Source organism: Micropterus salmoides, unplaced genomic scaffold (genome assembly GCF_014851395.1).
Source record: "Micropterus salmoides isolate LMB-PRFRI ecotype aquatic unplaced genomic scaffold, ASM1485139v1 Ms_hic_scaffold_4, whole genome shotgun sequence".
NCBI classification, from domain to species: Eukaryota; Metazoa; Chordata; class Actinopteri; order Centrarchiformes; family Centrarchidae; genus Micropterus; species Micropterus salmoides.
In genome coordinates, this window is record NW_024043372.1 from 32,753,021 (window position 1) to 32,776,339 (window position 23,319).

Here is a 23,319-nt window from a genome sequence, read left to right on the forward strand (position 1 = left end):
AACCAAAACAATTAAGGTAATTCAGAAAATTAGTAGTTTACAATTTTACAGAAAACCAAAACATCATCACCTCTAGTTTGTAAACTTATATAGTGCATTGCAGTATCAGTGTGTATTTTGTTTTGTTTTATTTTGTGCATTTAGAAAGCAACATCTTGTCCTTATCCCAATTGTGGCGAGTGACTGTAAAAGACAAAATAGATTTATAAATATGAGCATTTGCCAAAATTCACTAACAGCCTACAGATAATTCCTTGAAAACGCTTTAGAATTTGAAATGTTTACAGCCTGTAATCTAAGACATGCTATTGATTTACACAGGCTCTGCTGCTTTATGGGTTATGTAAGTGTTATGTAAGTATGTGTTGCTATGAGGAGCTGTCAGGTTGGCTGCCTACAACACGTTTAACCCATCAGGCAGTGAAACGCAAATTCCACGGGGGGGAAAGCTTTATTAATATTTTAATATATTTCAATAATACTTTATATACAAAATATATACAACAAACAACCTTTTGTTACAAGTCATAATAAAAATTCCAAGTACCTCTTTCTATACAAAACTATTATTTTTGTTTGAACTTTACATTCACTCTCTTTGCCACAGACATAACATTTAAAGCAAAGACATTTAAACACCTGCCGTCATCGTGTCTGCGTTAAACGAGTAAAGGCAACAGCATGAGCTAAGGTCAGGCCTTAACTTGACCGAGAATTTGTGAGCAAGATGCAAATCTGGCTGAGCACAATGCTATATACTGTACACGTTCTCTTGGCATACAGCAAATGACTACCTCAACTTTTCTCTGGTAGCGATGCAAATACACTCAGTGGGTCACGTATCAAAAATAAAGATGTACAAGTAGTATAAACAAAAATTATTACACAACACGACTTCACAGGAACTATCTAGATGCACAAATAGTCATGAGTCACAAATTAAACCGTAAAAGCATGTACGGCCACATCACTCTTCAACAAACACAGTGAGTGACACACCTTGTACAGTGACAACGCCCTGAATTCTTTGAACATCGTGAACACTTGTGTTCAATCAGGTAATTGAAGGGTCAGAGGAGCAATGGCTTTTGCGACGTCAACGGTCAACACGAGCCAGACATTTTTTTGGGTAACATTCTAGTCTAAGCTATGGTTTGTTGCAGATACAGGAGAGACACTGAAAGTAGATCCTCCATTCACAGATCTACAGCAGATAATAACAACTCAAGCAGCATCTACAAGGGGCTTTTGTTCAATCTTTACATTCATTACAGACTGGTGTGTGTGCAAAAAAAATAGGCCTAAATAATTTTGAGGGGGGCTTATGGTGCATTACATTCTGGGTTTATTTCTGACATTCAACAATGAGTGCACAGAAGACGAATTTGCTATAAAAAAGACCCACTTGCGATCTTTTGCATCTATAAACGGACCACTTTCACAGTGTTTCAGAGTCATGAAACAGGGGATGTATGAGCCTTTACATGGGCAGTCCAGATGGCCCCCAAATCCTGTTTCAGTGTGCGAGGAGCTGATCAATAGACGATGGTGACCACTTGGGGTTCTTTGTTGGGGTCAGTGTCCTGATGGGCCAAGCAACGGCTGTGGTTTGAAGGAATACCAGTGTGTTTTCTTGTGTTTACCCTCTTTTCAGTGGGCCAACCATTCAAGCCCATCAACATTCAGAGGGCAAGGTTCCAACAGAAACACATCTGTTCAGTCTTTGGTTTCCAAGTTCAACGGGGGGACCTGCCTTAACGTTTTCTGAATAACAGGGGAATCCATGTGGTTCTGGTGGGGTACTGGAGACCCTGACCTCGGGGACATCACCAGAGATGAGGCGAGTGTCTCTGAGGGCAAGCTCACTGCAGAGCCGCTCATGCCTGGGTACATAACCGGCATGCCCCCGGGTACCAGCATTTCTCCAGCATGGGCAGATAGGCGGCCGCTGTTGCAGCTGAAGGGGGGATGAGGTAGAAGGGGAGGCAAAACGGGGGCTGGTTGGGGGAGAAGCTCATGTAGCCGCCAGGACCTGATGCGTTGTGAACAACGAGAATCTCGTCCTCTGAGGAGTCAGACCTCGACCTTTTGGCCTGAGGCTCATCACCCTCCTGCTTGATGGCACCGGCCGTCCTCTCAGACGCGACATGCTTGGCATTCTCCCTTTCCTTTGCGTGGCTTTCTGACCATTGAGCTTTGGGGTCACGCTTATCATGTTCTCCCCATAGCCGCTGTCAGTGTCTGTGTCACTGCCGCTCTGTTCTCCCATCCCATGGGGATAAGTCCTTTGAATGACGGGAACACAGTTCTTAGCTGGGACCTCAGAGACCCTTTGGGATTGTCCAGCGGGTTTCTTTGGTTTCTCTGAAACCAGAGGGATGGACTCGTCTGGGTGTAGGCTGCTTCGATGTTGCAGGACTTCGGCTGCTACCTTTTGGATGTGGCTGATGACATGGGAAGGAGTGAGGTCCCTGCTGCTTTCTTGGCTGGCCACATAATGGAGGACCTCTTTTGCGCACAAGTGAAAGCCAGAGCGGAACATCTCCTCGCTGCTCTCTGCACTGTCACCCCCATGATCACCTGGTCAATTACAACAACAAGGTTAAAAATTTACTTCACAATGGTTCAGTGAATTCTGTTAGGTGCAACAGATTGCAGAGCAATCGGTCTGATGAAAAACAGCTGCTTGTATTTTACGTCTACACAACATCACAACATCAAACTTACTAATTTGCAGGTCCTTCTGCAGGGCGATAATTTTCTGCTGCTGCTGCTCCAGGAGGCCACTCAAGGCTTTCACATGCTTAAGAGTGAGTTCCAGCACCACGGCTTTCTCCAAATGACCCAGCGTCTAAAACAGGAAGACCTTCGATAAGCATGTTGATCTTTCTTATGTAACACATTCTGCAGCTGAACAGAGGACAAGCCTAGAACACCCGGGAAGTCATGCAATCCACGTACACACACACCAAATTCTCAACAACAAAATAAAATCTAAAACCTTATTAGAATTTAGACAATAAAATTATTAAAATTATAAAACTAAACTAAACAAACAAAAAATATTCTGCTCTCCTCTTAAAATCCAAAACTTTTATTTTCTTGGTCTCCAAAACAGAATCCTAGGGCTGGAGCAAACAAACTGCTCAGCAGAACCATGTGGCTTCTCAGATTCCCTGGCTGTTAGCAGACATGCCATATGTAGAAGATAATACTCACTGTAAGCTTAAGATGTTCTGGCAACAAATCCTTCAGCTGGGCAATGCATTCGTTGATTCTGTCACGTCTTTTCTTTTCAATCAGTCGGTGTGGCAACTTGTATGTCTCCTGGAGAGGGTTGAAATGTTAGTGAAATCCAGGCTACTCAGTTGAAACTGATACATTTTAATTAATTTATTATTAAATATTATGCATTTTAACTTGAATTTACCTTGCTCTCATCAACTCGCTTCATGCCCCTCCTGGGTTTGTACACATAAATGGGAAAATCCATTCTTTGGAGATAAAAATAAAACTAGTCAGTCTTTAGTTTGGTATGGGTTCATTAAGTGTTTGATATAACAGTAGGATAGAATAGAACAAAATAAAACAGCAAATGTTCTCTTACCCTTGCATGTCAGCTATATCCAGTGGTAGGTGTTTTGGCCCACAGGGAGGTGGTTGCGCACTGGTAATCCTCTCCATGTCGCTCAACTGTAAAACCTGAATAAATAACTTCAAAAAGCCTTCAAAGCGCTCCAAATGTGCCTCTGCAGTCGCACTTTTCAATGAACACAAAAACAATAGAAAATGTAAAGATAAAAAGTATCTCCTGTTATCCCGTGTGTGAGTGCTCTTGCAGTATTGCCACTCTGAGGTCCGGACTCTGTAGTATGTCTAGTAGGGAGGCTCCACGCTCTGCTCAATGTGCGAGAGCTGGGTGGGTTTTTGACTACGTGTTAAATAAACCCTGTGACTGCAGGCACGTCTCTCGGCTGGAGACACAGACTCGACACCGTCACATGAGCCTCACGTGTTGGACGGCTCTTTCAACTCTTCACCCTCCCCTCACCACACACACAAACACAACCCGCCCTGATGCTGGAGTACAACCCATTTCTGTAGTACTCCCCCACCGGGGCAGAGTCCCGTGTGCCACCATGCGCAGGCTCTCGAGGCAAACCGTGTTTGCAGAGCCGACCGTGTTTACAAAGACAGAAAGTGGAGCAGCTCCCTCGTCAATATGAAGCGGCGAAACATTATTTCTTAAACTGCAGCCTTTTTATTACACTGTAACAACAATAAAAGAAAACTCTGTAGCCTCTTGATAACGAGTGACGAGTATATATAGCTTATATATATATATATATATATATATATATATATATATATATAAGCATATGAGTGAAGGCCTATATGGTTATTAAAAGCAATGCAGTAAGACCACGTTGTTTTTAATTAATAACAGAATAACTAAAGCCTATAAAATAATAAGTCTAATTATTATTATATATATTTACTCATTTACTCATAGGCTATATTATACATCAGGCATAAACACTGAAGACTTAAATCGTTTTGACACGTTTGAATAAATGGGCTTTAAAACAGAAAGAAAATACCTGGATTTAGCCTAATAGTTCTAAAACAAACAATGACATGACACAATGAGTTAAGCAATAAGTGGGCCTAATACTTTGGCGTTTTGTTTCCAACAGAGCAATTACTCTGTAGCCTGGCATGTGTCACGCGCTCACCGTGTCATTTCATAGGCTGCTGTACCCGTTTGCCGTGCGGCACGTGCACCTGCAGCGGGATGACACTGTATCTGTAGCGGAGCGTCTTGTTTTGTTTTTTTTCATACCGGCTGCTGTACTGATAGTAGGCCTATTAAACGTGCTTGTACCCGGCGGGCTGTCACGTTGAGCTCCTCATGGCTGCGAGAGAACCGAGGGGCAGAGCCCTGGCGGTGACGTCACTCGCGCAGTCAAACGAGAGCGGCCGACTGGTCGCTCGGTTCCACTCGCCGACATCCCGAAGCAGCCAGAGACCATAGACAGAAACAGCTCCTGAACAACGCAGCGCCAGACCGGAAACCGTGAGGTAGAAGGAAAAGGGTCTCTGTCGACACATGTTCTAAATTCTGATCAGACCGTGAAGAAAACGAAACTGTGGTCTCAGACACATCTCTCTGCCTTTGTTGGCTTGTGGAAAGAAGCCATGCGGCAAAAAATGTAATAGAGATGTCATTATACGTTTGTTGTTTACTTTTAATACTAAATATTACCTAAATTGCTAGAATTGCTATGGTGCTGCTGCAGGGGTTTTTTTTCTACCTCCTTACCATTCCTTGTTCATCAGACCACTGCATCTGAAAAGATTTAGTCCCCAATTCTCTGGTGGAAGAAGTACTGGATACTAGCCTACTAAAAGTCCTGTATTCAAAATGTATTAGCAATAAAATGTAGGCTACTTTAAAAATCAAAGTGCAAAGTGGCCCCTGTCAGCGAGATATTGAGATATAATTGGATTATTTTTAGTGATGTATTAATATGTAAGATTTCAACATTAATTGTTTTACATGGGTTAGTAACTTATTAACTGGGTAACTTAATCTATAACAATGCATTAATAAAGGTTTATATCTATCTCATCATATTTTAGCAGGTTATATTTTTTGTATGTAAAATCAAAAAGGCTAAATCAATGTAGTGGAGTTAAAAATTTTATATTTTACACTGAAATGTAGGCTTGGAGCAGGAATATAAAGCACAAGTACCAAATTGTTCTTAAACACAGCAGGCTACTGGAGTAAATTTGCTTAGTTACCTTTTATTACCTATATTCACCCATGTTGTACAGTTTAGACCTGCTCTATGAAAAGAGCACTGAGATAACTTCTGTTATGAATTGGCGCGCATAAATAAAATTGACCTGTATAAAGTGTGATGCAGCATGGCACTCATTTTCTCAAGACTACATCAAAGCTGCAAATGGGGAAACTATTAGCAATTTTCCATGTACAAATAATATATAGCCCGTTACCCCATATTCTGAATTTCCTGCATTTGACTTGTGGAATATATTGTATATTGTCAATACGTGGCATTTTCCAGTTGTGACTAAAACGTTACTTGAAGTGTGAATATCGGATTTGTTTTCCCACAATCAAGTATAATGTGCTCTATTTCCTTTTCTTAAATTCCTATCAGTGATATGTGCATGCTTTTTATAGCATGGTGATACCCTTACTGCTTTATATAGCTACTCTCTCTCTATATATATATCTTTATTTATTATCTGCGATACACATGGGTAATTATGTACCAAGGTGTATAAATACACTTTAAGGCAAACAGATGAACATTTTTTAACAATAAAGCACATTAATGGTTTACTTTATGTGGATCATTTCTAATAATAATCCTATACTCTCAGTTCAACAATAAACAAACACAACGTGGAGTAAAGGGTAATTACATCACTTTTAATAAATAATTCTACTTTAATATACAAATTGACAGTGCTTAGATTTTTAGTTAATCTTAATATTCATAAGTAACAGTTTTTTTTCTTCATCTCATTTTTCTATACAAAAGCTAAAGATAAGCAACAAACGCTATGTACACACAGTAGTCCAGAAAAAAAAAAGATTATTATAACAGCATGAAAACTAACTACTTGAACACATTTTAGTGAACGTGAACATAAAAGTCAGTGACTCTGCACAAGTAGCAAACTTGTATCAGACTTGATGATGACAAACAGGCACAAATGGAACAAATTTGCTGCAAAACACGAAAACTATGCTAATGACATTTATTACATTAAAAGTTACGCAACTCCTGAGCAAATTGTAATAGCATGAGTGATACTGAATATATTATACAGTATATTGACAAATCAAACATTCTAAATGTCCATTAGAACTCAATTAAATAAGAAAGCAAATTTATCATAAAATAAGTTAGCAATGAGATATTACACCATTGGATTCACACAGGTGAAAGAAAACTTCTGTATATATTGCTCCCACACAATATACTACCTCTATTGAGTGCAGCTGACGCTCAAGAAATATGCACACTTCAAGAAAAAAAAAGAAGAAAAAAGTTTGACAAAAATGAGAAGGCCAGCTTATTAAATATTAAGTCTAAATTTGCGTAAGTAAACCAACTACTCCCTATTTTGTCCAGTGACAATAAAGAACGAACAAAACCATTGGCCCCGCTTTCTGATGAGACTTAAATTCACACACCAATGAGGTTGCATATTTAAGTTAATATATTGCACAACATACAAAAATAAGACAATAATACTGCTTGTATAAGCCAGAAACATAAATAGAAAACATTAAAATAAAAAATGAAAAAACAAATGAGTCTGCTTCCTCCTGTCGTGTCAGCTATATCATGTTTCAACTGGTAAAGGCCATGTGTCGAGAAATCCAATTAATTTCTACATAGAAAACATTTGGCACCAATTCCAACTGGACTGAACAGAATGAGGTGGGTGAGTGTTACAGTTTGGAGTAACACATGCGTGGGGTAGCGCTACACATTGCCTTATGACTACCTATGTTGCAGTGTTTCCATATCATTATAAGTTACCTCAGTCCAGTACACATTACGTATACTATAGTACAACCTCTGAGTGACACAGCCGATGGTGAGCTGCCATGTCAGCTGACCTTATGCAGGCTGCTGCGGGTTGACATTCATGTGCTGAGGGTGTCCCAACAGGCCAATCCTTTGCTTCTGCTTCCTTTGTTCTGTCATCTGAAGATCAGAAAAAAGGCACATTTTAGCAAAAACATTTTACCTGCACCTCTGTTGGCACGTACGTCCTCTTTCGCTGAATGTGCCGGCAGCCTCTGTTGTCTATAGTCTTCATCGATTCATTCTTTCATATCACTTTACAGAAACGAACAAATGCTGCACAAACGCTGCACACTGCTGATCTGAAACAGATGCTTTTGAAATCCTGCCAGCCTCGTCATCCACATTGCTGTGTCCTCTGACGAAAGTGTCAGAATACATTCTACTAATACTGAAACTCAGTCAAAAGAAATTTCAGAGATCAAGCAAAGCACATGAGTCATAATACAGGTGTTAACCTTTATACCAGTAGGACCAAGAATGGGTTTTCTGCTAAGAATTAACTTTACTTAACATAAGGTAGTGATTTGCGCCTCAACACTGAAACATAACAATATTAAAAGTGAGAAGACAAAGTGGTCTTGTAATGAGTGTTCCAGGAGAAATAATTCTGCATAGACAGACAAAATATCATTAAAACACATCAAGTGCACAGTGTTAAGTCAGTTAACAGTAGAATACTGGCCTTTTTTACAATATAATTTTCTAATTAAGCCAATTGTCTTAGTTATGAAAGAATACAGAGAATGCTTGTAGCCTAACTCTGAATGAATGCCAATACCTTCCCGAAGAATGAGAATTTAAATTCATGAACGGACACTTTTACATAGTGCGTTTTCACTTGTTTCTAGTATAATAAAAGGAGTCAAAACAGGCCTGACAACTTTGTACTGAAATGTGACTGATGCTACCGTGCCCTTCACAGCTTTCAGCAACACAATAATCATTTCCCCATGTCTGGGTCAAAATGTCTCGGTAACATTCACTTCCTCACAGATAGTTCTCATTTCAAGGGTAAAGACACTTTTACAATTCTGTTTACTAGAAACAGTGGATTGCAGCAATTGTGCAATTTAAGCGTTATTTGCCTTTACACTGCAATATCAGCAGATTGTTTTCTTACACAACTTAGAAACACTAAAGTCCAAGTGTTTAGTGTTACAAAAATAGTCTCTTAAAATGATCCTCAATGAATAAATATCTCACTAAACAGTCTAAGACATTTTGAAGGGAATAACTTTATTTGATAACTTTGAGCTCTTCTAAATATTGAGAACGGTTGGTTTCTTGTAAATAAATAGAAAACAAATACAAACTCCAATCCAACAGGTCAATAATGAAATCCATAGAAACTAAAGGTAGATCACTGTTCATTGATGCAAATAAAATCCTCATGACAGCCTCATGAGCTGTGTGGTGAACTATGACTCATCACCTTTTGCATTTAGTAATCATCTGCATCTAAAGGGCAATGAGCGGCAAACAAACAAAACCTCGAGCAAAGTCTGCTGTCCACATCTTTAGAAAAACTTCTCTCGCCTCTCTTCGTCTCTCGCTCTTTATGTTTTCCCCGTGATGAAGTCACAGGCATCATAGCCAACGTCTTTGTCTCTATCGGTGTTTCACTTTAGTTTAACCAACCTGTTCTTTGAGCTCAGTCAGCTGGCCTGACAGGTTAGACACCAGTTTCATGGTGGACTCCAGCTTCTCCTGCAGGCTTCTGATCTCATTCTGCTCTCCGTCTGCATCGCTGCTGACCAAGGACATGGCACGCATCCGTGGGAACCAATCCAAGTTGTGCTCCTGGTAAACAGAAATCTGAACGGTTATGATCAGTACGTCAACAGATAATGGCATGAAATGAATCACACTTCAGGGTACTTTCTGAAATCTACTGTTAGTTTTGCATTGTGGTTTGATCTAAATGTAATTCCTTAGAAAAATTATTTTTTACTGTCACTGCAGTTGAAAATACCTCACACATGCAAATGGCATCAAGTGTGTACAACAGCTGGGCCCTATTTATTTCTGTTTTTCACCGTGGGGCTTGTTTTGTTCTCTTTGGCTCTGTGCAGTGATTTGAAGCTTATTCTAAAGGCAGAATCAAATTAATCATGAGGGACTTTCCATATTAGACTCACATGGGATATGGTGGCATTCTTGAAATCACTCTTAACAGGCAGTTCACTTATCGTGATGCGTTTCTGTCACCTCTAGTCTTACCATGCACACAGCACAACTGGCAAATGTACAAAAATCTGTAAACTAAGACGGGGAAACAAACTTCCTCATTTGATGATACACATGCAGCGCTGAGATAAACACACAGCTCTTGAATGCTCCTGTGGGCCACAGACACGAGCTGTAATAAGATGTTTCACCAGGGGCTGATATCAAGTTCAGTAGCCTCAGTAGCTGGGACTGAGCTGGTGTAACTGCAGTTGCTGCTGTTCTGTGTGTTATGAGGATTTTTAAAGTGTGAGGTGGAGGGTTAAAATGTGTTTAACATAAGAATACACTTTTAAAATTTAGGCTGTAACATTGATTTTTAGTGACAAGAAGCTGCAACACAATATCTCCTGGCATGAATCAGACTTTTGACACGTACTCCTCGTTTGTGGGTGTCAACAGCAACCATAAACCTCAAGGTTAAACATGTTAATTTTATCTGTTCTTTCTCAACTGTGAACTGTTGCAAACTCAGAATTGAGCTGTGCTCTTAATTGCAAGGTTGATATATTTTCTCACAATATAACAGGTTATAGAGTGAAATTGAGTTTGTAACTCACTTCTGCTACATAGCAGACAATATATATTAATATAAAAGTTAAAAATGTTAAACGGAAATGAACTATATTCAGTGGAGCAGTGCTGAGGATGAATTTGAGTTTAAACGTCTGATAGCGGATCGGAAAAAAGCTGCTCTGCAGTCTGGTGGTGCGGCAGCTAAAACTTCTCTCTCTCTTCCCAGAAAGCAGCAGGGTGAACGCACGTGATATTTCAAGAACAGATTTTTTGATACATAGTTTGAGTGTATACTGTCAGCACAAATGGTTTAAATGTGGTTGATGGTGTAAACTGAAGGGCCAGAAATATCAGTTAAGAAATAAAAGGCAGTTTTACATAGTAGGAAGTGTGGGACGTTTCAAAAAGATTTTTATTATTGGTTGGTTTTTATGTATGTGTTTTATATATGATAAAAATAATGAAGCAAAAACAACAAAACAATCCTAAAGATTTTGATAAAATCCTACCCTGTTTCTATACTGCAGCTTCAGCAGGTGAAACACAGAGGGGCTTTTATTGTGACAGAATAAACGCAACGCATTTGTCACAGAGGTTAGCGCGATCATCTATCCAAAAGCTGCACAACAAGTGCTTGTTGCCCTCAGAATTCTGGAACCTGTGGTATGAAACCGCACTTGCAGAAACCAACTGTGCCAACACAACCAGAACCGAAATCTTAAGGAATAGCATTTGTAATATTTGATAATAAAACTAGTATTTAATAAACGCAACATTAGTAGTGCTAAAGCTATGTATGTATGTTTGTACAGTATCTCACAAAGAGAGTACACCCCTCACATCTTTGTAAATATTTGATTACATCTTTTCATGTGACAACACTGAAGAAATGACACTTTGCTACAATGTAAAAGTAGTGAGTGTACAGCTTGTATAACAGAGTAAATTTGCTGTCCCTTCAAAATAACACATCGCACAGCCATTAATGTCTAAACCGCTGGCAAGAAAAGTGAGTACACCCCTAAGTGAAAATGTCCAAATTGGGCCCAATTAGCCATTTTCCCTCCCCGGTGTCATGTGACTTGTTAGTGTTAAAAGGTCTCAGGTGTGAATGGGGAGCAGGTGTGTTGAATTGGGTGTCATCGCTCTCACACTCCCTCATACTGGTCACTGGAAGTTCAACAAAGAACTCTCTGAGGATCTGAAAAAAAGAAAGGTTGCTCTACATAAAGATGACCTTGGTTATAAGAAGAAGGGCAAGACCCTGAAACTGAGCTGCAGCACGGTGGCCAAGACCATACAGGGGTTCAGCAGGACAGGTTTGACTCAGTGCACGTGCTCAGCGTCATATCCATAGGTTGTCTTTGTGAAATAGACGTATGAGTGCTGCCAGCGTTGCTGCAGAGGTTGAAGGGGTGGGGGGTCAGCTTGTCAGTGCTCAGACCACACGCCGCACATTGCATCAAATTGGTCTGCGTGGCTGTCGTCCCAGAAGGAATCCTCTTCTAAAGATGATGCACAAGAAGACAAGCAGACTGAGGACATGGATTGTCATGGAACCATGTCCTGTGGTCTGATGAATCCAAGATATACTAATTTGGTTCAGATGGTGTCAAGCGGAGTACAAAGACAAGTGCGTCTTGCCTACAGTCAAGCATGGTGGTGGGACTGTCATGGTCTGGGGCTGCATGAGTGCTGCCGGCACTGTGGAGCCACAGTTCATGAGGGGAACCATGAATGCCAACATGTACTGTGACATACTGAAGCAGAGTACGATCCCCTCCCTTCGAGACTGGGTCGCAGGGCAGTATTCCAACATGATAACAAGCCCAAACACACCTCCAAGACGACCGCTGCCTTGCTAAAGAAGCTGAGGGTAAAGGTGATGGACTGGCCAAGCATGTCTCCAGACCTAAACCCTATTGAGCATCTGTGGGGCGTCCTCAAACGGAAGGTGGAGGAGCGCAAGGTCTCTAACATCCACCAGCTCCTTGATGTCATCATGGAGGAGTGGAAGAGGACTCCAGTGGCAACCTGTGAAGCTCTGCTGAACTCCATGCCCAAAGAGGGTTAAGGCGGGAAATTAATGGTGGCCACAAAAATATTGACACTTTGGGCCCAATTTGGACATTTTCACTTAGACATTAATGGCTGTGTGATGTGTTATTTTGAGGGGACACTGTTATAAGCTGTACACTCACTGCTTTACATTGTAGCAAAGTGTCATTTCTTCAGTGTTGTCACACGAAAAGATATAATCAAATATTTACAAAGATGTGAGGGGTGTACTCTCTTTTGTGAGATTATATATGTCTGTAACTTTAATGCTCCTGTCTTCTATTCATGCAAAAGTGACAGAGACATGAAACCCAACAGCTACCTCAGGATTTGATGCGTTCAAACATGACTGACGGCCACTCGGCTGCATTCTTTCACACTTTCTATCTTCTCTGGCACTTCATGACCACATCCCATTATTGTGTCTGAACTTGCTTCAAAATAAGCCAAAGTCATAGGAAGGCATTTATGTTCAATTCTTCACAACATAAACAAGCATCCCATACAACCACGTCAATATCACGTGCCCTCATCAGCATGACCGTCAGTCCTAATGCAGCATGAATGAAAAGGATGCTGCGTAGCTACTGAGGTCACTGGATAGAAACAGTGCAGTGCGGAAGAACTGGTGTGGAAAAGTCCCTCAGTTTTCGTTGGTTGATTTGTTGATGTAGGGGCAAGTGAGTTGGCCGTCCGAACCACAAACCAGTCCTGGGTCAGACGGCAGCCCAAGGGGAATCACACAACACTAAGATAATGAGCAGCACACACTCATTCTGAAAGGAGGAGACGACTGCTGTGAGCAAGTTCCACTTCCTGAATGCAAAGAGACAGAGGCTGTGTTTACCTAGTTCACCTGCTCTACCCCCCCCCCCCCCCCCCCCCCCCCCCTCCCCCCTATTTTTCTGTTACCAGTGTTTCCCACACTCAGTTCTGCTCATATACTGTCAACAAAATATGAACTACACACGACAGAGGTCATTTCCCCATTTTGGATTCGGTATGCCGGCCAAATGCACACGTGTGATTGTTTGACGACTTTGTCATCAGCAGCCCGGCCCTCTTTCCATCCCCAGTGTTTACAAATGAAAGCACTTCCAGTAAACTGAGAATTACAGCCACGACTTAAGACTCTACATCACGTTGGTTCAATGGAAATGACGGAAGTACATTTTTCATTATTAAAACCGCATGGCCATGACAGAGAAACAGGATGCTATGTGGTTAAAACAGCAACAGAAAACGTCACAGTCATGCCACAAGCCACCTGACGAGCTCACAGCCCACTCAGTCAACAAATATGCAAATAACTGCCAAATACCACACATCTATCAGACACAGCCACATATGGTTTAGGCATATTTTGCTTTACTCCAATAATAACTATTTTTAATGTTTGTGGCTATGAATGTTTCGAAATCAGTTCATGGACCTAGGGCAGCCTGCAGTGTTGAATGCAATAAGAATGAGGGCAATGAGCGCAAGCCAAGCATCATCTTTTTACACCTTAGATGTGACACTTCACTCAGAGCCCTCCACCATTGACGTCAGTCCCAGTCATTGTCAGAGTAGTCTGATTTCTACACCCCCTTCTGTCCTGTTGCTTCTTCCACGTTACTGCAGCATCAAATAAATCGAAACACAGTGGGAGAGAGGCAGCACAAATTGATAGCAAATGATCCAAATCATTAGTTAATATTGTGGGATTAATATATAATAAATTGCCAATAAAATAGCCAATAATTGATTTGAACACAATTTTGTCCTACTATTGGGAGTAATTAATTCTCCCAAATTTGTGCAGGGTTTTGGAGTTTGTTTGTTCGATTTCTACATTAATATTTATTGTAAAACCTTTGTATGGTTTTATAATCACTACTCAAGACTATGCTAGAAATAGTCTGGGTCTATTAACATGTAAATACACAAACGGTATGTATTAAGTTAGTCACAAATGCTACTGCTTAATTAGATTAAAAAATTGTCCCATTTTAGTCTAGATAGGCAGTAATATAGGTATATAGAACATTTATATATAAATAAGAACATAAAAAAATGCACAGTATATAACTGTGATTTTTCCCCTACACCAGTACTACTGTACATTGTCACCGTAGAAAGGAAACTGGGGAAAGTTTTGCAAAGTTTGCACACCAAGTGGTTCTTTTTAAAATTTACACATTGAACATTGTGTCTCTATTTTTGCACAAATTTTGGATTAAAAAATAAATAAAAAATTACTGTTGCATGTCGTCCCTCTCTCTTCCTCTCTGTATCCATGCATGTCTTGTCTGTTAATCTGCTATCACTACATCAAAAATACATAACAAAAAATCTTAAAATATATATAAAAATTAACAAATAAAATAAAGCTGAATGGATTCCTTACATTAAACAGGACTCAATTTAATAACATAATCTCTATGAATGATAAATGTGTAATTTGACAAAAGCTCTTTGTAGACAACTCAGGCGACAACACATGGAGGAGCTGCATTTTAAGCGGAGAGTTAATGTTAAGGACTGGGTCAGCTGATGAGTCAGCAGGTTCTTTCGCACCATGTGCGCCTTCTGTGTCTAGCCTGCCCCTTTAACCTGCTGGTCAGATTGCTCATTTTGGCTGTAAGGTTAATGGGTGCAAGGTTAATAAGAGAGGTTGGGGGGTTAATCCCAAATCAGGTGGTTCCTCACAAGACTGAGTTTAGCAGATCAAGGCAAAAATCCAGCAAAGTGCCCTAAATGGTATCTAATGAGAAACTGTGTCAGAAACTAACAGCAGCACAAGTGCGTCAGGGAAGCAACCACTTCAGAAGAAGGGGCTTTCCTTTGGCAGTTAAAATGATTTGTAATTGCTCACAGACAAGAGAGTATGATGCAACAATCAAACAATCAATTTTCTTTCTGGTTTTTATTTTTCTATTTTTCTCTACAGAGTTTGTCTGGTTGAATCGCTTGCGACGTAAAAAAAAAAGCCAGATTGGACGAGCGTGTGTGTATCTCTTATTTCGCATTTGTAATGCCAAACGCACAAATATGTACTAGTCGAGATTTCATCATTTTCATGATAATGTAATCTTTGCTAGAACGAGGCAAACTTTGTTATTTCATTTAGATTTTTTTTTTTATAGTTTTACAGGACATGTACATACAGAACAATATATCAGAATATAATAAAGAAAATATACACAAAAATTAGTTTTTATGTCCTCACACTGCTAAAAAAAAAATCATGAGGCCGTGTCCTGGTCTATATGAAAGATGAGTTCTCTGTGTGTGTGTTTAGCAAGGCATGGCTGCTTCAGGGGATTAACACATTTTATACCAATGGCAGACTCTGTCTAGCTGACTGATGTGATAATACTTGGGAAGGATTCAAGGTCACGGAGGCAGGGATTACATAATTCAGTCCTGGTAATCTGGGGCAGATGATGTAAAAAACTGAAGTACTGCCCGGTGCCGAGAAACAAAAAGGCTGCAGTAATCAACTCAACCCAAACCCTAATGAACCTGATCGCTCGAGTAACAACGCCTACAGTGTTATTCAGCTATCAAGGTTAACCTCAGGAAAGACCACATGAGTAGCTGATACCTTTGTGCACGGTACTTCTGTATGTGTACTCTCTGAGGCACATTCAAATATTTTTTTACCTGCAGTAGAAAACAAGGTGGGGCAGAGCTGTATTTTGAAAGGAGGGGAGCTTGAAGAATTGAGGCTTTGCTCAAGGATATTTTATTTATTCAAAAATGACCCTCTCTGAGTTTCCCTGTAATAGGCCTTGCAGTGTAGATCTTAAGGTTTTGATTGTATGTAGGACAAAAGGCATGTGCACGACAGGATCCTTACCCTGATCATTTCGGCCACATAGCTCTCTGGGCCGGTGTATTCTGTCGAATCCTTGACCTTCACCAGGACGATGAAGAACAAGTAGTGCCACATGTTGTGCTCAACTTTGATGTGTTCTTCAAAGGTAACCGTCTTATTGTCAAACTTGTCTCTCTCCAAACCTAAAAATGAGAGGACACAACCCGACAAACAGAAGCACTCACACAACCAAATAAACACAGTGCTCTCATTTCTTTGGAAGAGTGAAGAAATACACACAATGTGGCTACATGACACAACCATTCTTGTGACCTAAATGAAGATGAGTAAAAAAACAAGAGGAAATGGGCTCACGAGTGATCGGGCAGACAAAACGTCAGCTTTTGCTAAAAATGTTCACATATTTATTGTCACACTAAATCCCACTGAATTTGTAAAAGAGGAAAAACCCTTCAAAGCGTTGGCCAACACAAAGCAGTAACAATGACCAGAAGTGACCAGTGATTATTCAGATGTAATAAGTGAGTAGCGATGGATGAGGCCAGGGTGTGAGTGAGTGTACAGTCTAACATGGTCAAGACCAAATGGCAACAGGAAGAAACACTCCTCCTCCACAGCAGCACCTGCCATGACTAACCATTCATTCTGGGAAGAGGAGGCGTTTCATTGTTTACACTAACCAGAAAAACAGCCCCCATTTTGCAGAGCCCTGATGTGAAGCTGCAACATAGCAGCAGCACGCACATACAAGAGCAGGCTCAGAGCAGACCACTCGATTGATTCCTCTTGATTTCATCATCATCTGACAAACCTCTGGGTTCACACCTTCTGACTGTACCGCACGACTAATGCGATATACAGCAGCGTGTCAAGTATCGACTGCAGCTTCAACTAGAATGGAACTGCTAGACATTTCCGTTTTGTTAAATTCTAAGAAGGGAGTACGACTACTATACATCAATGATGGGAAAAAGAGGAAAAGATGTGTCAAAGGTCATGAGTCATATTCCTCTAATGTCAACAAACCATGCATTTATCTTTAGCTACTGAGGAGGCAGAATGGCTTGAATGGCAAAACAAAATTTAACCAAAACAGCAATTAAACGGTCTTCCAAAAATATGTGTTAGCTCATTTTGCAATATCGCCATGCAGGGCAACACTGAAAATGCCTCACCGCAAATAAAACAGGTTGTCTTCAGGATTTCCTCTTTTTTCTGCTTCTCACTCCTCAGGTCAGCGAATGTATCGATGATGACACCAAAGATGAGGTTGAGAACAATAATGATGACCATGAAGAAGAAGAGTAGGTCGTAGATCACCCTGGCTGCGAAAAGGGGCTCCTGTTGAAGCCAAACCAGAAAATTTGTGAGAACAAGCAAGGTCAGCTGGTAAAAGTCACTGTCATGGTGGGAATATGGGCCCAGTTTAGAATTTCAGTATATAGCAGGTTGCACAGAGCTTAAATCTCCACACCATTAAACTGTTACTCAATTATTTACAAACACAGGTTTACAAGTTTGTGTTTTCTCGTTCAAAAAATATCCGCAAAACAGATTCAACTCATTTGCTGATAGGTGAACAAGGCTGCTTTTTGACCAAATTATTAGATTAGATATCACCAACTAGCATTATATATATGAAAAAAGATTAAGATGCTGATGTCATTTTAGGTGAGCAATGGGAAATTCACTAAATAAATATCAAGTTAATAATAATAGTGATATTTATTTATTAGTAATATGTATTCAATATTGTAGTTTTCAAGGTCATCTTTCACGTATATAGACACCCACCTGTTCAGTAATTTTGAAAACAAAAATAATATGTGAAACTATTGTAAATCTAACATTTGAGATGTGACATTTTAGTTTAATGGCTAAAATTCACCAGATGTCAAGTTGTATCTAAACTAGAGGTGGGAGGGGGGGCTATGTTGGGCTATGGAGCCTATTTATATTTTATTTTACTGCCATCACTGGAAACACATCGGAGTGACTCATAGCGCCCTCTTTGCATACAGGGCACTATGCAGTGGTGCATATACCATCCTTGTGTGTCAAACACAACCCGAACTGAAAACAGTACAGTGAATTCACATGAAAGACAAACTAACTGAGGTCTATATAAGTGAGTCATGTCTTCAGTCTATGGTTCAAGCTGTAGATTTAACACATGTTGTGATGGTGCACAAGCTTGTCTTCATCCTTGATAAGCATCATTAATGCTTTTTCTGATATGTTTGAAGTTATGAAAGTCCTCTAAGTAACCTCTTTGGCCTACCAGTACAGCATATCTTATTCTCAGAGAGAGCCTCTTAAGGCATGCTGCAGCCCACTACACTTCTTACAAGGAACTTCTTCTCTCTTTCTCTTTTTTTTTTTTTTTTTTTTTTTTTTTACACATGGAATTAGCCAACCATTAATTTGTTTTGCTTATTGGGTCAAATATGTTACATACTTTTTGAAGTAAGAGTTAATTAAATAAAATTTTTATCTCAGTAAAACATAAATGCCCTTTAATATCTCATATCAGTTTTCTCCATCCACTTTGATGTCATTCAATTTAATGTATGTGTTTGACGTGCACTGCATATTGTTATCAGTGTTAATTATGTCCAAGTTTACTATAATCCAATAAATTGTGGACCACAACTTTAAGGCCGAAGGGGGGGGGGGATACCGTGATACATTACACTTTATATCTCAATCTAAACTCCATTTTGCTCCTTGCCCTTGCCTTTCTGTGCAACAATAAAACAAAAAACTGCATAAAATAGCCAATAATTGATTTGAACACAACTTTGTCCCACTATAGGGAGTAATTAATTCTCCCAAATTTGTGCAGGGTTTTGGAGTTTGTTTGTTCAATTACTAATTAATAACATTTCTATTTATTGTAAAACCTTTGTTAATTTTTATATTTACTACTCAAGACTATGCTTGAAATAGTCTGGGTCTATTAACATGTAAATACACATAGGTTCAATAGTAAAAGTTCAACAAAAACTAGGGCTATGTAACCACAGCATATAACACTGTACATAAACTTCAAATGTGAGAAATAATAGAGGTGTGAGTGTGAGAAAGTGTATTAAATGCTGACACAAACGGTATGTATTAAGTGAGTCACAAATGCTACTGCTTAATTAGATTAGACATATGTCCCATATGAGTCTAGATAGACAGCGATATAGGTATACAGAACATTTATATAGGACATAATAATGATTGTTAATTTGAATTATTTACATTGAAAATTGTAATTTGCATTTTTTCAAATTTATTTACATAAAAATAACAATTTTATTTAATTTAATAAAAAAAATTATAAAATAAAAAAAATAATAACTGTTGCATGTCGTCCCTCTCTCTTCCTCTCTGTATCCATGCATGTCTTGTCTGTTAATCTACTATCACTATCAGAAATACAAAACAAAAAAAAATATTTCTTTCATTTAACAGGACTCAATTTCAGGGTGTAACATAATCTCCATGAATGATAAATGTGTAATTTGACAAAAGCTCTTTGTAGACAACTCAGACGACAACACACGGAGGAGCTGCATTTGAAGAATGCAGACAGTTAATGTTAAGGATGACTGAATCAGCTGATGGGTCAGCGGCTTCTTTCGCACCATGTCCACCCCTTTAACCTGCTGGTCAGATCGCGCCCTTGACAAACTAATTTCGACTCTGCAGGATGCAAGGATAATGGGAGAAAGATCCCAAATCAGGTGGTTCCTCACAAGACCGAGTTTAGCAGATCAAGGCAAAAGCCAGCAAAGTGGCCCTAAATGGTATCTAATGAGAAACTGTGTCAGAAACTAACAGCAGCACAAGTGCGTCAGGGAAGCAACCACTTCAGAAGAAGGGGCTTTCCTTTGGCAGTTAAAATGATTTGTAATTGCTCACAGACAAGAGAGTATGATGCAACAATCAAACAATCAATTTTCTTTCTGGTTTTTATTTTTCTATTTTTCTCTACAGAGTTTGTCTGGTTGAATCGCTTGCGATGTAAAAAGCCAGATTGGACGAGCGTGTGTGTATCTGATGTGTTGCTCTTATTTCGCATTTGTAATGCCAAACGCACAAATATGTACTAGTCGAGATTTCATCATTTTCATGATAATGTAATCTTTGCTAGAACGAGGCAAACTTTGTTATTTCATTTAGATTTTTTTTTTTATAGTTTTACAGGACATGTACATACAGAACAATATATCAGAATATAATAAAGAAAATATACACAAAAATTAGTTTTTATGTCCTCACACTGCTACTTAAAAAAAAATCATGAGGCCGTGTCCTGGTCTATATGAAAGATGAGTTCTCTGTGTGTGTGTTTAGCAAGGCATGGCTGCTTCAGGGGATTAACACATTTTATACCAATGGCAGACTCTGTCTAGCTGACTGATGTGATAATACTTGGGAAGGATTCAAGGTCACGGAGGCAGGGATTACATAATTCAGTCCTGGTAATCTGGGGCAGATGATGTAAAAAACTGAAGTACTGCCCGGTGCCGAGAAACAAAAAGGCTGCAGTAATCAACTCAACCCCTAATGAACCTGATCGCTCGAGTAACAACGCAGCAACAGTGTTGTTCTCAAGGTTAACCTCAGGAAAGACCACTTGAGTAGCTGATACATGTGTGCACGGTACTTCTGTATGTGTACTCTCTGAGGCACATTCAAATATTTTTTTTACCTGCAGTAGAAAACAAGGTGGGGCAGAGCTGTATTTTGAAAGGAGGGGAGCTTGAAGAATTGAGGCTTTGCTCAAGGATATTTTATTTATTCCAAACATGACCCTCTCTGAGTTTCCCCATAATAGGCCCTGCAGTGTCTATATTACATTGTACCTCTTTGGATGGCTTCCGCAGGACGTCCCCAACACCTCCTCCACTCCTGAGGCCGTGACTCAATACTGTGACAATGCACATGAGCAGGGAGTCACATGTTCGCTCCTTGTCCTCGATCACCACCGCTGATGGCTGGATGGCAAGGGAAGCTATGGAGACACAAAAATACTGTCATGATCATTGTTTGTATAGGCTGAATGCAAAGGTTTGTCTGCTCTGTAAGATGCAGTGTTACCAACAGTCAACAAGGCCTTTAACCCTAATTCCATAAAAAAGAGACGTCACTAAGATAACAGCTACCCAAAAAATAGAAAACCTTAGATCCAATATACAACGACACAATATGCTTTTTAAGTCTTGTTTCATTCCCAATCAGGGGTGTGTGGGGGCATACAAGAATTTACTTAACTAGCCACAAAAACAAGTCACCACACTAACATCATTAGCCAGACAGCCTAGTAGTAGTAGTAGTAGTAGTAGTATTAGGACAGGGACGACCTGGACAAGGTCAAGCCCCAAGCAGCTTGAGGATTCGACATGGTTGGCTGATCAATTTTAAGGCGCCGCACATGTTCATCTTTGATTGGAGGCTTTTCTCCATGAAGGTCAGTAGGTTTGCAAGAACTTGTTGTTGGTGGTGAGAAACTCTCGGCACCATCAATGCACCACTGACTTGCTTGTACCTGATGCTAATTAATCCCTGACCTTTCAACTGTAGGCCCCTACATCAGGTCTTAGGCTCTGTCCCTTGAGACAGACAAGGAGTATAAACCTCTGGTGTTGCTCCCAGTCAGTCCAACCAGTCTAATCCCATGACCAACCGACCGCCCAGATTTACAGCTCAGTGGGACGAATTTCCTCTGACTGAGTCAGACGTCTGCGAGGACATAAAGACCTTTACACTCTCACACATGCATGCTTGCACTTGCAGTCACACCATGTTGCCCACCCCAGTCTCTCTCTCACACACACACACACACACACACACATTTACAAAGAAAGTTACCTTTCACTTTTGTCAACCTACCATCCATCACGGCCTCTGATGAACAGTTCTCCCCATTTTCTTTCTGGCACACTCCGCTAGAGAAGAACTCTCCCACCATACTGGCTGCATGTTCTGTTCAAATGGGAGCACGAGACATTACGCAACTGCACAATTTGTTTTCACACTTTGTAAAATTATGTGTTCACTATGCATATTAATGGTAACATCCTTCATATGCACAGATTGTTGGTGATGATAAAAGCAAGGTAAGCACAGTTATTAAACAGAACACACTTTTCGCATTCCTTAGCTTCACTTTGACTACACGTATTTTTAACAGACATCCAGCATGTGTGTTTGTGCTGTCTGGGTCAGGGAGTAACTTATGTTCGTCCTGCTAAGGGACATACCTAGTGTTTTGTTGGGTATCCTGTCGACAGCCAAAATGAAATCGTCTTTGAAGAAGATATAGCCCACAATGGAGAAGAGGTAGACGAGGATAAGGGCCAGCACGGCTGTCAGAACAATGGAACGGCCATTGCGGGTCACACTCTTTATTACGTTCAGCAATGTCTCTTCTCGGTAAACCAGATCAAAGAGCTGGAAAGAGGAAGGATTCAGAGATGTGGAGTGCAAATGTGAGCATGCTCATGTTCCTCTGTGTTACAGTGCAAAATGAAAAATTGTACACTATGATGTCTATATTTCTATTCACCATAAGCTGGACATTATTGTTAGTATTTCACTATCTAGGGTGTCTGTGTTCATGTGTGTAAATTGTATATATGGTTGCTGGCATACTAGCAGGCTGTAAAAGAAGACATGGACGAAGACCCCCAGGCTGCAGATAATCAGGTAGAGCAAGTGGTACAGGAACTCCACATCCATGATCATGGCTATGTAGCCACGCGTGAACGTTCCGCGGTTCCCAACGAAGCTCATCAGGAAGATGACCTTATTGCATAACTGCAGAACAATGGACACCACAAAGAGAACAGGTATAGACAGCAACATGTCACAATAGCGCACAGAATGTTTAAACTGAGAAGGGAAGGCGTACATAGCAGTATTAGTATGTATTTGTGTATGTTTTCAAATGCTTAGACCACTAAAAATAAAGTGGATGTGGTTGACCACCACAGCGGTGTGGAATCTCCCTGTTTCTTGTGTCAACACCAAACAGCTATGAGTAACATTTCTATTAGCTGC

The 23,319-nt window shown here is 40.1% G+C and overlaps 2 protein-coding genes across 2 annotated transcripts in view; both read right to left on the bottom strand.

The window, feature by feature from the left end:
* Positions 1–432: 432 nt before the first annotated feature.
* bhlhe40 (basic helix-loop-helix family, member e40) lies at positions 433–3,988 on the bottom strand. Its single transcript, XM_038696735.1, is given in 7 exon segments — positions 433–1,907; positions 1,910–2,224; positions 2,227–2,580; positions 2,728–2,851; positions 3,220–3,327; positions 3,431–3,494; positions 3,608–3,988. Coding segments are annotated over 7 exon segments (1,233 nt in total). The 5' UTR covers positions 3,685–3,988; the 3' UTR covers positions 433–1,716.
* A 2,457-nt stretch (positions 3,989–6,445) lies between these two features.
* LOC119886455 (inositol 1,4,5-trisphosphate receptor type 1-like) overlaps positions 6,446–23,319 on the bottom strand; it is a 91,335-nt gene continuing 74,461 nt past the window's right edge. The window contains 8 exon segments of the mRNA XM_038697213.1: positions 6,446–7,757; positions 9,279–9,440; positions 16,285–16,445; positions 17,439–17,604; positions 21,123–21,271; positions 22,150–22,242; positions 22,521–22,710; positions 22,912–23,076. Coding sequence (XP_038553141.1) covers positions 7,671–7,757; positions 9,279–9,440; positions 16,285–16,445; positions 17,439–17,604; positions 21,123–21,271; positions 22,150–22,242; positions 22,521–22,710; positions 22,912–23,076 — 1,173 coding nt within the window. The 3' untranslated portion in view covers positions 6,446–7,670.